Source organism: Pipra filicauda, unplaced genomic scaffold (genome assembly GCF_003945595.2).
Source record: "Pipra filicauda isolate LSUMZ 115617 unplaced genomic scaffold, ASM394559v2 scaffold675_size221767_pilon, whole genome shotgun sequence".
Classification (NCBI taxonomy): Eukaryota; Metazoa; Chordata; class Aves; order Passeriformes; family Pipridae; genus Pipra; species Pipra filicauda.
In genome coordinates this window covers 39,446-55,660 of record NW_024104837.1, presented here as the reverse complement: position 1 = coordinate 55,660, position 16,215 = coordinate 39,446, and the positions used below count along the sequence as shown (strand labels likewise).

The 16,215-nt window shown below is 57.7% G+C and overlaps 1 protein-coding gene across 1 annotated transcript in view; it reads right to left on the bottom strand.

Annotated features, from left to right (window-relative positions):
- LOC114000505 (tenascin-X-like) overlaps positions 1-15,334 on the bottom strand; it is a 37,685-nt gene extending 22,351 nt beyond the window's left edge. Inside the window, exons 1-16 of the mRNA XM_039388680.1 lie at positions 15,100-15,334; positions 14,444-14,668; positions 13,700-13,812; positions 13,028-13,181; positions 11,415-12,173; positions 10,878-10,967; positions 10,334-10,621; positions 8,802-8,843; positions 7,833-8,213; positions 6,783-7,139; positions 5,704-6,060; positions 4,632-4,988; positions 3,579-3,935; positions 2,515-2,871; positions 1,077-1,433; positions 3-349 (exon numbers count right to left, since the gene is read on the bottom strand). Of these exons, the coding sequence (XP_039244614.1) occupies positions 3-349; positions 1,077-1,433; positions 2,515-2,871; positions 3,579-3,935; positions 4,632-4,988; positions 5,704-6,060; positions 6,783-7,139; positions 7,833-8,213; positions 8,802-8,843; positions 10,334-10,621; positions 10,878-10,967; positions 11,415-12,173; positions 13,028-13,181; positions 13,700-13,812; positions 14,444-14,668; positions 15,100-15,334 (4,776 nt within the window). The remainder of the gene's footprint in view (positions 1-2; positions 350-1,076; positions 1,434-2,514; positions 2,872-3,578; positions 3,936-4,631; positions 4,989-5,703; positions 6,061-6,782; positions 7,140-7,832; positions 8,214-8,801; positions 8,844-10,333; positions 10,622-10,877; positions 10,968-11,414; positions 12,174-13,027; positions 13,182-13,699; positions 13,813-14,443; positions 14,669-15,099) is intronic.
- Positions 15,335-16,215: the final 881 nt, after the last annotated feature.

Here is a 16,215-nt window from a genome sequence, read left to right as displayed (position 1 = left end):
GCCTCAGTGGAGACGTGGTCGATCCTCTTCCCGCCCCGCAGTCCACAGAGGTGGAAGCGGTACCGGCGGGACGGGGACAGCCCCAGCACCGTCACCGAGCGGGACCCGCCATCGATGGACAGGGCCTGGGGCTGGCCCTGGGCATCCCGGTACTGCAGCTTGAAGGAGTCAAAGGGACCCTTGGGGACGCTCCACTGCAGCCCCACAGAGCTGGGGGTGACGCTGGAGACCCTCAGCTCCCCCAGCACTGCCCGTGCTGGGGGAGCCTCAGATGGGGGAGGTTTAGTTTGAGGGTGGTCAGGCTGGGGTTCCTCTGAGGGTGGGAGTGACTCCTCTTGCTCTGCTGTGTCTGTGACAGAGGAGATGGTGATGGCCGTGGCCATCCATTTGTCCATCAATGTGTCCATCCATTATTTACCTAACTATCCATCATTCATCATCCCTCCATCCATGTCTCTCTCCATCCATAAACAACCATGCATCCACCCATCTATCCATCCATCCATCCATCCATCCCTCCTATCTATCACTCAACCCAACTCCCCACCTAATCTCACATCCATATCTCTGGCTCTTTGTCCTCACATCAACCCAGGCCTCCACCCCTGACATCCCTATTTCCCGTGAGCAATCTTGTACCATAAGAACATGCATACAGCCACCAGGAACACTCCATCCATCCTAGCTTCTCCACATCCATCCAACAATTCATCCACCCATCCAGCTTCTTCCATCCATCTGGGCAGGAACCCACCCACCATCCTGTCTGGAATCCATTCAGCCATTCAGTTCTTGATCCATCATGGATACATGATGATGGATTCAAGATGGGTAATGGATGAAGATGGATGATGATGAGGATGTATGGTGAATGATGATGATGGGGGTTGATGAAGATGATAGTAGATGATGGTAGATGTTCGTCAATGGGTTGGTGGAAGGGTCGATGTTTGATCGGATGATGCTGCGGTCAGTGGATGCTCAATGGTGGGTGGAGATGTCATCGGGATGGGATCCCATGATCCCCTCATGTCTTGATCAATCCAGCCCTTCATCCCTCTCACTTTCCCCCTCACCTGTGGTGATGTCAATGGAGACGCGATCGATCCTCTTCCCACCCCGCAGGCCATAGAGGTGGAAGCGGTACCGGTGGGACGGGGACAGTCCTGGCACCGTCACTGAGTGGGACCCTCCATCAATGGGCAGGGCCTGGGGCTGGCCCTGGGCATCCCGGTACTGCAGCATGAAGGAGTCAAAGGGGCCCTCGGGGACGCTCCACTGCAACCCCACGGAGCTGGGGGTGATGCTGGAGACCCTCAGCTCCCCCAGCACCGCCCGCGCTGGGGGGGTCTCAGATGGAGGAGGTTCAGTTTGGGGGTGCTCAGGTTGGAGCTCCTCTGGGGGCGGGAGCAGCTCCTCTTGCTCAGCTGTGGCTGTGACAGAGGGGGTGGTGATGATGGTTGCCATCTGCTTGTCCATCCACCTGTCCATCCCACCATCCATCCATCCATCCAATCATGTTTCTTTCCATGCACTCTTTTCTTTCAACTGGTTTTTTAACCTCTCCCTCCAAAGGATTATCAAACCACCCCCAAGTTGCTCCAACACACATCATCAATCCATCATCCATCCAGCATCCATTATTTTCCTTCTTTCAATCCTTGAATCCATTCCACCATCACTCTTCACTCCCTGCCTCAACCCATACACCCACACTGACCCCCTCCTTCATTCAGGGCACAAGCCGACCATGGGCTCAGTCTCACATATGCCCGTCCAACCATGTGTCCATCTGTCATCCATCCACCCATCCAAAACACCCAGGAGACCCCCATCTGTCCATTCATCCATCACCCATCACCATCCATACCTCATCCATCATCCATCCCTCCATCAGTCCATCCATCCATCCCATCACCCATCCAATACCCAAGCCAACTCCCAACCCAGTCCCACAGCCATCTCTCCGGCTCTTTCTCCACAAATCCCTGCAGGTCTCCACCCCTACCATCCCCCATTTTCCATAGAAAATTTTCCATCCAAGAGGACATGCGTCAGGCCACAAGGAACCCTCCATCCATCCCAGCTGCCCCACATCCATCCAAACCACTTATCCATCCATCCACGTTCTTCCATCCATCTGGGCAGGAACACACCCACCATCCAGTCTGGAATCCATTCAGCTGCTCCATTCTTGATTCATCATCGATGGATGATGATGATGATGATGATGATGATGATGATGATGATGATGATGACGATGACGGAAGGTGATGATGATGGATGGATGATGATGATGGAAGGTGGATAATGATGATGATGGATGACAGATGATGAAGATGATGGTGGATGATGGCGGGTGTTGGTCAATAGGTCGAAGAAAGGGTCGATGATTGATTGGATGGTGCAGGGGTTGGTGGGGGCTCAATGTCACGTTGGGATGGGATGAGGTGGGATCCTTTGATCCCTCCATCACGTGGTACATCCATCCATTCCTCTCACTTTCCCCCTCACCTGTGGTGATGTCAATGGAGACGCGATCGATCCTCTTCCCACCCCGCAGCCCGTAGAGGTGGAAGCGGTACCGGCGGGATGGGGACAGCCCCGGCACCGTCACCGAGTGGGACCCACCATCGATGGGCAGGGCCTGAGGCTGGCCCTGGGCATCCCGGTACTGCAGCATGAAGGAGTCAAAGGGGCCCTCGGGGACGCTCCACTGCAGACCCACGGAGCTGGGGGTGATGCTGGAGACCCTCAGCAACCCCAGCACTGGCCTCACCAGGGGGGCCTCAGATGGGGAAGGTTCAGTTTGGGGGTGCTCAGGCTGAGGCTCCTCTGAGGGTGGGAGTGACTCCTCTGGCTCAGTTGCAGCTGCAACAGAGGAGATGATGATGGTTTTGGCCATCCATGTGGCCATCCATCATTTAACGAACTATCATTCATCATCCCTCCATCCATGTCTCTCTCCATTCATAAACAACCATCCATCCATCCATCTATCCATCCATCCATCCATCTATCCTATCTACCACTCAACCCAACTCCCCACCTAATCTCACATCCATATCTCTGGCTCTTTGTCCTCACATCAACCCAGGCCTCCACCCCTGACATCCCTATTTCCCGTGAGCAATCTTGTACCATAAGAACATGCATACAGCCACCAGGAACACTCCATCCATCCTAGCTTCTCCACATCCATCCAACAATTCATCCACCCATCCAGCTTCTTCCATCCATCTGGGCAGGAACCCACCCACCATCCTGTCTGGAATCCATTCAGCCATTCAGTTCTTGATCCATCATGGATACATGATGATGGATTCAAGATGGGTAATGGCTGAAGATGGATGATGATGAGGATGTATGGTGAATGATGATGATGGGGGTTGATGAAGATGATAGTAGATGATGGTAGGTGTTCGTCAATGGGTTGGTGGAAGGGTCGATGTTTGATCGGATGATGCTGCGGTCAGTGGATGCTCAATGGTGGGTGGAGATGTCATCGGGATGGGATCCCATGATCCTCTCATGTCTTGATCAATCCAGCCCTCCATTCCTCTCACTTTCCCCCTCACCTGTGGTGATGTCAATGGAGACGTGATCGATCCTCTTCCCGCCCTGCAGCCCGTAGAGGTGGAAGCGGTACCGGTGGGATGGAGACAGCCCTGGCACCATCACCGAGTGGGACCCGCCATCAATGGGCAGGGCCTGAGGCTGGCCCTGGGCATCCCGGTACTGCAGCGTGAAGGAGTCGAAAGGGCCCTCGGGGACGCTCCACTGCAGCCCCACGGAGCTGGGGGTGACGCTGGAGACCCTCAGCTCCCCCAGCACTGCCCGTGCTGGGGGGGCCTCAGATGGGGGAGGCACAGTTTGGGTGTGCTCAGGTTGGGGCTCCTCTGGGGGTGGTGGTGGCTTCTCTTGCTCAGCTGTGGCTGTGACAGATGGGATAGGGATGGGTGTGGCCATCCAGGTGTCCATCCATCACTCACCCAATTATCCATCATTTATCACCCATCCATCCATCTGCCAATCCATCCATAAACAGCCATTTGACCATTCATCCATCCATCTATCCATCCCATCTACCACCCAAAGCCTCCACTCAGTCCCACATCTGTCTCTCCAGATCTTTCTCCCCACATCTCTCCAGGCTTCCAACACTCCCATCGCCTATATCCTGTGGACAATCTTCCACACACCACGACATGCATGGGGCCACCAGGAACTCTCCAGCCATCCTGGCTTCCCCATAGCCATCCAAAACTCATCCATCCATTGAATTTCTTCCCTCCATCTGGGCAGGAACCCACCCACCATCCTGTCCAGAAACCATTTAATTCTTCCTCCATCAGGGATTGGCAGTGATAATGGAAGATGATGATGGTGATGGATTGTGATGACAATGGATGGATGATGGAAGGTGATTGAGGAATGATGATGATGACAGGTGTTGGGTAATAATGATGGAGGGTAGATAATGATAATGATGGAGGGTAGATAATGACAATGATGGTGGATGACAGATTATGAAGATGATGGTGGATAATGGCAGGTGGGGATGTCATCATGATAGGATCCCTTGATCCTTCCATCCTTTGATTCCTCCATCCTCTCATTTTCCCCCTCACCTGTGATGACATCAACGGAGACGTGGTCGATCTTCTTCCCACCCTGCAGCCCATAGAGGTGGAAGCGGTATCGGTGGGATGGGGACAACCCCGGCACTGTCACCAAGTTGGACCCGCCATCAACTGGCAGGGCCTGGGGCTGGCCCTGGGCATCCTGGTACTGCAGCATGAAGGAGTCAAAGGGGCCCTTGGGGACGCTCCACTGCAGCCCCACGGAGCTGGGGGTGACGCTGGAGACTCTCAGCTCCCCCAGTACTGTCTGTTTCGGGGGGACCTCATATGGGGGAGGCTCAGTTTGGGGGTGCTCAGGTTGGGGCTCCTCTGAGGGCAGGGGCGTCTCCTCTTGCTCAACTGTGGCTGTGATGGAGAGGGGATGATCCTGGTCATGACCATCTGTGTCTCATCCACGTCCATCCCTCATTTACCAAACTATCAATCATTTGTTATCCATCCATGTTTCCATCAGCAATTTCCAAGCTATCAATCATTAAACATCCACTCATTCATCCACGTCTCCATCCATCCCTAAGCATCAATTCATCCATCCATCCAATCAACCACCCAACACCAAACCCCACCCAATCCCACATTCATCACTCTGGTTCTTTCTCTCCACATGGCCCCAGGCCTCCCCCCTTACCATTCCCCACTTCCAATGGACAATCTTCTATTCACCAGGACATGCATCTGGCCACTAGGAACCCTCTAGCTGTCCCAGCTTCCCCACATCCATCCAACCATTCATCCACCCATTGGATTTCTTCCATCCATCTGGGCAGGAACCCACCCACCATCCAGTCCAGAATCCATCCAGAGTTCATCATCCATCATGATGGACGATGATGATAGTGGATGGACAAGGATGATGAAGATGGATGATGATGATGATGAAGATGATGGTGGATAAGAGCAGGTGTTGGACAATAGGTCAGTGGAAGGGTTGATGGTTAATCGGATCATGCTGAGTCAGTGGATGCTCAATGGTGGGTGGGGACGTCATTGGGATAGGATCCCATGATCCCCTCATGTCTTGATCAATCCAGCCCTCCATCCCGCTGACCTTCCTCCTCACCTGTGGTGACATCAGTGGAGACGTGATCAATCCTCTTCCCACCCCGCAGGCCATAGAGGTGGAAGTGGTACCGGCGGGATGGGGACAGCCCCGGCACCGTCACCGAGCGGGACCCGCTATCGATGGGCAGGGCCTGGGGCTGGCCCCGGGCATCCCGGTACTGCAGCATGAAGGAGTCAAAGGGGCCCTTGGGGACGCTCCACTGCAGGCCCACGGAGCTGGGGGTGATGCTGGAGACCCTCAGCTCCCCCAGCACTGCCCGCGCCATGGGGGCCTCAGATGGGGGAGGCTCAGTTTGGGGGTGCTCAGGTTGGGGCTCCTCTGAGGGCAGTAGTGGCTCCTCTGGTTCAGCCGTGCCTGTAATGGAGAGTGGGTGGTGATGGGTGTGGCCATCCATCTCTCCATCCATATGTCCTTTCATCATCCACTGAACTATCCATCATTCATCATCCATCCATCCATCTAGATGTCCATCCACCCATCCATCCATCCATCCATGTGCCAATCCATCCATAAATATCCATTCATCCATCTATCCCATCCATCATTCAACACCCAACCCAGCTTTCCACCCAATGCAACCTCCATTGTTCTGGCTCTTTCCCCCCACATCCCTCCAGACCTCCACCTCAACACCAGACCTGCATCCCATTACCTATTGAAAATTTTCCATGCATAAGGACACGCATTGGGCCACCAGGAACCCTCCAGTCATCCTGGCTTCCCCACATCCATCCAACTATTCATCTGCTCATCCACATTGTTCCATCCATCTGGGCAGGAACCCATCCACCATCCAGTCAGGAATCAGTTTAGACATTCAATTCTTCATCCATTATGATGGATGATGATGATAGTGGATGGACAATGATGATGACGATGGATAAAAGATGGATGATTGATGAAGATGATGGTGGAAAACAACAGGTGTTGGTCAATAGGTAAGTGGAAGGGTTGGGGGTTGATCAGATGGTGCTGGGGTCAGTGGGTTCTCAGTGGTATGTGGGGATGGGATGGGGATTGGATCCCATCAACCTTCCATTCCTTGATCAATCCATCCCTCTGATCTTCCTCCTCACCTGTGGCAACATCAATGGAGACACGATCGATCCTCTTCCCGCTCCGCAGCCCGTAGAGGTGGAAGCGGTACCGGCGGGACGGGGACAGCCCCGACACCGTCACCGAGTGGGACCTTCCATTGATGGGCAGGGCCTGGGGCTGGCCCTGGGCATCCCGGTACTGCAGCATGAAGGAGTCAAAGGGGCCCTCGGGGACGCTCCACTGCAGCCCCACAGAGCTGGGGGTGATGCTGGAGACCCTCAGCTCCCCCAGCACTGCCCGTGCTGGGGGGGCCTCAGATGGAGGAGGCACAGTTTGGGTGTGCTCAGGTTGGGGCTCCTCTGGGGGTGGTGGTGGCTTCTCTTGCTCAGCTGTGGCTGTGACAGATGGGATAGGGATGGGTGTGGCCATCCAGGTGTCCGTCCATCACTCACCCAATTATCCATCATTTATCACCCATCCATCCATCTGCCAATCCATCCATAAACAGCCATTTGACCATTCATCCATCCATCCATCCATCCCATCTACTACCCAACACCCATCCCAAGCCTCCACCCAGTCCCACATCTGTCTCTCCAGATCTTTCTCCCCACATCTCTCCAGGCTTCCAACACTCCCAATCGCCTATATCCCATGGACGATCTTCCACACACCATGACATGCATGGGGCCGCCAGGAACTCTCCAGCCATCCTGGCTTCCCAAATCCATCCAAACACTCATCCACCCTTCCACCATCCATCTGGGCAGGAACCCACCCACCATCCAGTCCGGAATCCATTCAGCCATTCAATTCTTCATCCATAATGGATGTGCAGTGATAAAGGAAGATGATGATGATGGTGATGGATTGTGATGACAATGGATGGATGATGGAAGGTGATTGAGGAATAATGATAATGATGGATGCTGGATGATGATGATAATGATGGAGGGTAGATAATGACAATGATGGTGGATGACAGATGATGATGATGGTGGATAATGGCAGGTGGGGATGTCATCATGATAGGATCCCTTGATCCTTCCATGGCTTGATCAATCCATCCCTCTCATTTTCCCCCTCACCTGTGCTGACATCAATGTAGACGCGGTCGATCCTCTTCCCGCCCCGCAGCCCGTAGAGGTGGAAGCGGTACCGGCGGGATGGGGACAGCCCCGGCACCGTCACCGAGCGGGACCCTCCATCGACGGGCAGGACCTGGGGCTGGCCCTGGGCATCCCGGTACTGCAGCTTGAAGGAGTCAAAGGGGCCCTCGGGGACGCTCCACTGCAGCCCCACAGAGCTGGGGGTGACGCTGGAGACCTTCAGCTCCCCCAGCACTGCCCGTGCTGGGGGAGCCTCAGTTTGGGAGTTCTCAGGTTGGTGGTCCTCAGCTGGGGGTGCCTCAGTTGAGGGGGCCTCAGTTGGGGGGTCCACCAAGGGTGGGGGCAGATCATCTGGGTCAGCTGTGGCAGCAACAGAGAGGGGAAGGTGATGAACATCTGCAGCCACATGTCCATCCACATGCCCATCCAACATCCACTCACCTATCTTTTATCCATCATCCACTGTCTGCCCCCACCCTGTCCCCACCATCCCATCCCCACCCACCATCGAGCATCCACTGACCCCAGCACCATCTAATCAACCTTCGACCCTTCCACCAACCTACTGACCAATGCCCATCGCATCCACCATCACCACCATCATCATCCATTCACCATACATCATCATCTTCAGCATCATCCACCATCAGCATCCATCATCCAGCCATCCCACCAACCACCAATCCCTCCATCTCTCTACCCTCCCAAGGTCCCAGCCATCTCCCCATCCTCAACCTGTCACCAGTTTCCCAGCCCAGTTCCACTCATCGCTCCTTCTCCCCAACCACATCATCATCCACCATCAAGTGCCCACCAATCCCAGGAAGCATCTGTTCAATGATTGATACTTCCCACCTTCCTATTGACCAACAATCACAATCATCCATCATCTATCATCCATCCATCCTTCCCAACATAACTCCATCTCCTGGACCATCTTCTGGCTACCTCCATCCATCCATGCATCCATCCAGCCAGGCTTCTTCCACCCTGTGGTGGGGGAAAAAAAAGAAGTTTTTCCCTTGGAGTTAAAAAATGGTAACCCCCCAGGGCGTGGTGACCCTTGGGGTTGAGCCAATGAGCGCTCCTGCGAAATATAAACATATCAACAACCAGACTGGAAAAGTAGGGTAGTAGTTGTTGTTGGAGGAGAGTGGTCATGTTCTAAGCCACAAGGAAGGGGTCGGGAGCCCTGCTGGGGGCTAGGCTCCCCCCAGCCCCCAGCTGAGGGGCTGCAGGAACCTGGAACGGTGTTAGACTGGGCCAGGCATCTGTAGCTAAGAGCTGGGGGGAGTTTCTCCACTGTGAGCAGCAGCAGAAGCAGCAGCAGAAACAGCACTGACCAGAGAACAGTGGTAGAGAGCCAGAAGAGATAAGAACTGAAGAAGCAGCTAAACAAGCATGCAGCAGCAGAGAGAGAACTAAACTCTATAGAGAGAGTAGGGGTAAGAACTGAAACCAAAACCCCCCAAAACCCTTTCGTGACCTCTCCTAAGTGGAGGGGGTGGACTCTCACTTGAGGGAAGTCCTAAAGTGCAGCATGCACTGAAGAGAGGAGCTAAGAAGCTCAAGGCGTCCCAGAGCTGGACTGGGATGGCCAGATGGAATGCAGAGGGGGGTGACCTTGGCCCCCCTGCTGTTGCTGCTAAGCTAGCAGCCTGAGACAGAGCATGGGAGCTCTGAGAGAACTCTTGAGGCAAAGGTTTTCAACTGAAAGCTGCCCGAGACATTCTGACTTGAGGGAACTTGACCCCTCGAGGAAGGGACCTTCATGGGATGTCTTACACCCCATGATATGATGTGGTGAGGCGAGCCTTCTCCCTGCTATGCAGTCCATGGAAGAGAAAGACCCTCGCTTGGAGTCAAAGGGTCGAGAGGGGCTTAGAGACCCCCCTCGTGTGTATCTGGAAAGAGATCCAGCTACAGTTGCTGCATGGAAGAAGGGAGACTGCTGCTCTGAGAGTGGAAAGGATCCTTCCTTTTTCCTTCTGGACTTTTTTTGGAGGGAGAAGAGATTGATCCATTGTAAATACTGATTTATCATAGGAGAAATAGTTAAAGATTATGTATATGAGGTATTGTAATATTTATTTGTAGAGTGCATTGTAATATAATTCCCTTTCCCCCCATATTTATTCTTGTGTAGTGTCTGGAAAACCCATCTCACACTGGGTTGAGATGTGGGAGGGGGTTTGAACTCGAGAATTGGATTTTAGGGGGTCTCAAACCACCACACACCCACCCACTGGTGAGTTCATTCAGTCACCATCCATCCACTCAACTCTCCATCCATCCTATCATTGTCCAGTTCTCCTGGCATCCAATGATCCTTGTGATAATCTGCCCATCCTTCTACTCACGAATCCATCCAACTCTCCACTCATCCATCCATCATCCATCTCTGTGTCTATCTCTCCGTCCCTCCCTCTGTCTCTAAATTTATTTCTCCAATCCTTCCTCCCTCTGATCTTCCCCGTCACCTGTGGTGACATCAATGGAGACGTGGTCAATCCTCTTCCTGCCCCGCAGCCCGTAGAGGTGGAAGCGGTACCGGCGGGATGGGGACAGCCCCGGTACCGTCACCGAGTGGGACCCTCCATCGATGGACAGGGCCTGGGGCTGGCCCTGGGCATCCCGGTACTGCAGCGTGAAGGAGTCGAAGGGGCCCTCGAGGATGCTCCACTGCAGCCCCACAGAGCTGGGGGTTACACTGGTGACAGTGAGGTCACCCAGGACTGGCTTGGATGGGGGCAGCTCTTCTGCCTCGGCTGCAAATGCAATGGAGTGGGGACAGTGTGGGCATGGACATCTGTGTGTCCATCCACATATCCATCCATCATCCATCAATCATCCATCTCTCCAGCCCTCCCATCACCTTTCCCCCCCTTATCCTTCCCTCTCTCCATCCATCCCCTCTTCCTTTCATGTCTCCATCCATCATCCAACTCTCCATCCTTCTATCCATTCATCCTTCAGCCAACATCCACCCATGCCTCCATCCCATCTCCCACCCTCCATCGGTACCTGTTTTCTCCACGTCCCTCCATGGCTGCATCAGCTCTATCCCATCCATGTCCCCCCACTGCAGCACCAGCTCCTGATTCCCACCCTCCCCTGCCCCCAGAACAGGCGTTACATGACTTCTCTTCTGCCCCATCTCCTTCATCTCCCTCCCCAGGATGTTCCTCCCCCATCCCCCTCATTCTCTTTTCAGATGTCCCTTCCTCCCTGATCCCCCCATCCCCCCTGTGCCACTCCCCTGTGATGTCCCCTTCCCCCGTCCCCTTCATCCCTCAACCGCCCTCCTCCCTGGAACTTCCCTTTCCCCATTCCCCTCCTTTCCCCCCTTCCCCTCCCCTGGACATCTCTCCTGCCATCCCCTGACCGCTCACTGGGATGTCCCTTTCTCCCCATCCCCCCTGTTCTGCCCCTGTCCCATCCCTGTCCCCCCCACCCCTGAGATGTCCCTTCCCCCCATCCCCTTCCCCAGGACATCCCATCCCCTTCCCCAGGGCATTCCTTCCCAATGTCCCCCCGTCCTGTTCCCAGCATGTCACCCACCTGTGGTCCCCAGGAGTGTTCCGTCCCCTCGGGGTTTGGAGGAGGGTCCCTGTCCCTTCCCGAGGGCCACGTGCCGGCGCAGGACATATTCCAGGATGGCGCGGGCCACTGCCGGCACTGTCTGGTTGCCCCGGAGTGGGAAGTTGGTGGCCTGAAGGTGGCTCTCAAGGCGCTGGAGCAGGGACCCACTGTACGGGGACAGCCGAGCCACCAGTTCCTGCAGGGAGGGGATACCCGGGGACAGCGGGGACAGCTGGGACCACGGGGATTCTGGGAACTCTGAAGATAATGGGGACTTTGGGGGCACTGGAGACCCCAGGGACTGTGGGGTTGGAGGTGACCTTGGGGACACTGGGGTCACTGGTGACTCTGGGAAGCTCGGGGGTTCTGGGGATGCTGGCCACACTGGGAAATCTGGTGACAGTGGAGACCTTGGGAATTCTGGAGACACTAGTGACCCTGGAGATTCTGGGGATTCTGGTGACACTGGTGATTCTGGTGACACTGGTGACCTTGGGGGTGCCGGGGATCCCAGGGACCCTCGACCTACAGGGGATGCCGGAACCCGGGGGGATGCTGGTGACCCCAAAGACCCATGTGAACCCAAGGACACATCTGGTGATGCAGGCGATGCTGGTGACCCTGGGGACCCCAGTGACCCTGGGGACCCTCGGGCTGACGGTGCCACTGCTGGGGACCCCAGGGAGCCCTGAGGGGACCCTGGGGACCCCTCATGGGGGGGCACAGCCAGGACAAGTGCTGTGGAGCAAAGGGGACTGGGGTCACTGACCTGTCCCAAGAGTCCCCACTGGGGACACTCCTGCCCCAGCTCTGTCCAAGTCCCCAGTCCCAACACTGTCCCCATCCCTGGGCCATCCCCCTCCCTGTCCCCATCTCCATGCTCTCCCTATGTGTGTCCCTAACCCTGTCCCCATCCCTGTCCCCATGTTCATGCTATCCCACACTGTCCCCAAACCCATGATTATTCCATCACTGTCCCCCTTCCTGTGCCATCCCTATGCCACTATTGTCCCCAACTCTGTGTCATCCCTGTCCCTGTGCCATTCCTGTCCCTGTGCCATTCCCATCCCTGTCCCCATCACTGTGCCACCCCTGTCCCCATGTCTCTGTCACTGCTGTCTCCATACCCATGCCACCCCCTCCCATGCCACCCCCTTCCTTGTCCCCCTGCCATCCCTGTCTCTATCCCTGTCCCCATCCCCATGGCCATGCCATCGCTATCCCCAACCCCATTCTTGTGCCATCCCATCCTTGTCCCATGCCACTGTCCTCACTGCTGTCCCATCCCCACCCCTGTGCCATCCCTGACCACACGTCTGGGCTGTTCTCATCCCTGTCCCCTTGACTGTGACACCGTGCCATCCCTGTCCCCACCCCGTCCCCATACCACTCTCTGTCCCCACCTTTGTCCCTCCATCCCCACTTCCATCCCTGTCCCCACCATGTCCCCAACCCCGTCTCTGTCCCCCCCACCCTTGTCCCTGCAGTGTCCCAGTTGTCCCAGGTGTCTCCACCCGCATGCAGGCGCAGGACCCCAGGCCCTCCCCATCCTTGTCCCCGTGCCACCCCCATCCCCACCCCCCTGTCCCCACCTGTGCGCAGGCGCAGCACTCCTGCTGCCCCCAGGTGAGGCCCCCGCCGGGCCTGGACCAGCAGCTCGAAGGGGCGGCCTGGGGACAGCCCTGTCACCGAGAAGGCCACAGCAGAGCCAGGCAGCTCATGCGTTGTCATGGCCATGGGGTCATCCTGGGGATGGGGACAGTGTTAGGGGACAAGGCAGACACCTTGGGGGGGATACTGGGGACACGCTAGGGGTCACACTGGGGACATGTGTGGGACATGCAGGGGACACCACGGGGGGGGGACACATTGCAGGGACATTGCGGACATGGGGACACATTGGGGAGGTGTTGGGGACACACTGGGGACACCACGGGGACACACTGAGGTCATGTTGGAGACATGTTGGGGGGATGTCTTGGGCACATGTTTGGAACACACTGGGGACACCAGGAGGGGACACACCGGAGGGACTCATTTGGGATATGTTGGGGACATGCAGGGAACAGCATGGGGGGACACACTGGGGACATCATGGGGACATGTAGGGGACATGTAGGGGAGACATTTGGGCCAGCCCACTGCAGTCACACAGGTGGTGTGGGGGTCTCACCCTTCCAATGTCCCTGTCCCCCTTCCCCACATCCCTGGTCCCCATGTCCGCCTCATGTCCCCTGCCGTGTCCTCCCTGTGTCCCCACTCACCAGGGGAACAAGTGTCACCCGGTAGCCGTCGGGAGGGGGGGAGGGCCGGGGCCAGGTGACACGCAGGGATGTCGAGGTGCGGGTGGCCAACCGTGGTGTCACTGCGGGCACCTCTGCAGGGACAGCATGGGGACACCATGAGGACACCAGGGGGACATCACAGGGACATCTATGGGATGGGGGTGCCCTGGGGACACCCTGGGACACCTTGGGGATACCATGGGGACACCAAAGGGACACCACGGGATGGGGACACCAGGGATGGGGCACTGGAGGGTCCTGGGAGGGGCACGGGGGCACCCTTGGGGACACACTGAGGTGGCACAAGAACCCCCCATGGATGGGAAAAGAAGTGAGGGAGCACTGCGGATACTGGGATGGGGGCACTGGGATGATATTGGGGGGCACTGGGGAGCTCTGGGGGGGCATTGGGACCCACTGATGTTGCAGTGGACCACCCCCCCCGGCCGGGGGAACAGCCGGGGATGTTGGAGTCAGGTCACTGGGGAGCACTGGGGGGCTCTGGGAGCACTGGGGGGGAGCTCTGGGAGCACTGAGGGGGCACTAGGGGCCACTGGGAGCACTGGGGGGGGGGGGCCTGGGAGCACTGGGAGCACTGGGAGGGGGCTCTGGGAGCAGTGGGGGGGTTCTGAGAGCACTGGGAGGGTGGCTTTGGGAGCACTGGGGGGGCTCTGGGAACACGGGGGAGGCTCTGGGAGCACTGTACGGGCTCTGGAGACGCACCGATGTCGCAGCGGACGCCCCCCCAGCCGGGGGCACAGGCGGGGGTGCCGCAGTCGGGGCCGCTGAAGCCCGGGAAGCAGCGGCACCGGCCCCGCTCGCACCGGCCCTGGTCGCTGCAGCCCCGCGGGCACGGGGGGGGCGGGGCGGGGGGCGGGGCCTCGGCCGTGGGGGCGGGGCAGGCGCAGCCTCCCCCGGCGGGGGGGGCACAGAGCTGAACCGACCGGCCTGGGGAACACGGAGGGACACGAGGTCATGACCCCGCGACTCCCCAGCGACCCCCCAGTGACCCTCGGTGATTCCCCCAATGAAGCCTCATGATTCCCAGGACCCCCCAGTTGAGTCCCCCAGTGACCTCCCGTGACACCCCTGTGACCCCCTGTGACTCCCTCAATGATCCCTGTGACCCTCTAAAGACCCCCCTCGGACCTCCCAATGAATCCCCTGTGACCCCTCAAAGACCCCCTGTGACCCTCCCCTGACTTCCCCAATGACCCCCTGTGACCCCCAAATGACCCCCCCGGGACTCCCCAGTGACCCCCCGAGACCCCTCAATGACCCCAGTGTTCCCCCATGTCCCTCCAATGATCCTTCAGTGACGTCCCAGTGATCCCCAATGTCCAAAATGACTCTCGATGGCCCCCCATGTACCCTGTTACCTGTCCCGGCCTGGGGCCCCCCCGTGTCCCCACAGTGTCCCCTCAGTGCCCGCACGTGTCCCTCGAGCTCCCGCAGCCGCGCCAGCACAGCCGCCAGCGCCGCCGCACATGACTCGGGGGGCACCTCGGGAGGGGCCACCGGGGGGGACATCTGAGGGGACACAGGGGGGGTGCCCACCCCCCCCCGCAGCGCCAGCGTCAGAAGCAGCAGCCGCAGCTCCAGGGTCACCGGCATCGTCCTGGGGGGACATAGGGGGACATGGGGTGGGAAACACTGGGGGGGACAACTGGGAGAACCGGGGGGCACCCACGGGGGGAGATGGGGACACACTGGGGACATTGGGGACACTCAGGGAGAAGTGGGGACATGGGGCTACACCCGGGGGGGACAGGGGCATCCGTGGGGACACAGGGACACTCACGGGGGGACATGGGGACACTAGAGGGACACCCAGAGGGACACAGGGGATACGGGTGGTGGGGACACTGTGGGGAAACAAGGGGATATGAGGACACTGGGGTGAAACCTAGGGACATAAGGGGACACCTGGGGAGGACCCACAGGGGACAAAGGGACGCCACAGGGATACCCAGGGGACACCCATGGGGGGACATGACAGGGGGACATGGGGCATGGGGACACTGGAGGACACCTGGGGAACACCCACTGGGACACCACAGGGGAATGGGGGGGCACTGGGGGGACATAGGGGAACACATAGTGGGGACAGGGACATCCATGGGACAGCCATAGGGGCACCCAGGGGACACAGGCAGACATGGGGACACTTGGGGGACACCCGGGGACACCCACAGTGGGGGGGCCATGGACATCGTGGGGTGACACGGGAAACACCCAGGGCACACAGGGACACGGCGAGGGGATGCAGGGGACACTTCTGGGGACACCTAGACATCAGTAAGGGACACAGGGACAGCTGTGGGGACACCCAAGGGACACAGGGACCCCCCCGGGGACATTCACAGGGACACATGGACACCAGAAGGGGACACCCAGGGGACACAGGGGCACCTGGGGGACCATCACAAGGGGACATGGACATCGTGGGGGGGACATCCCTAGGGACACCAAGGGGGACACAGGGACAGCTGTTG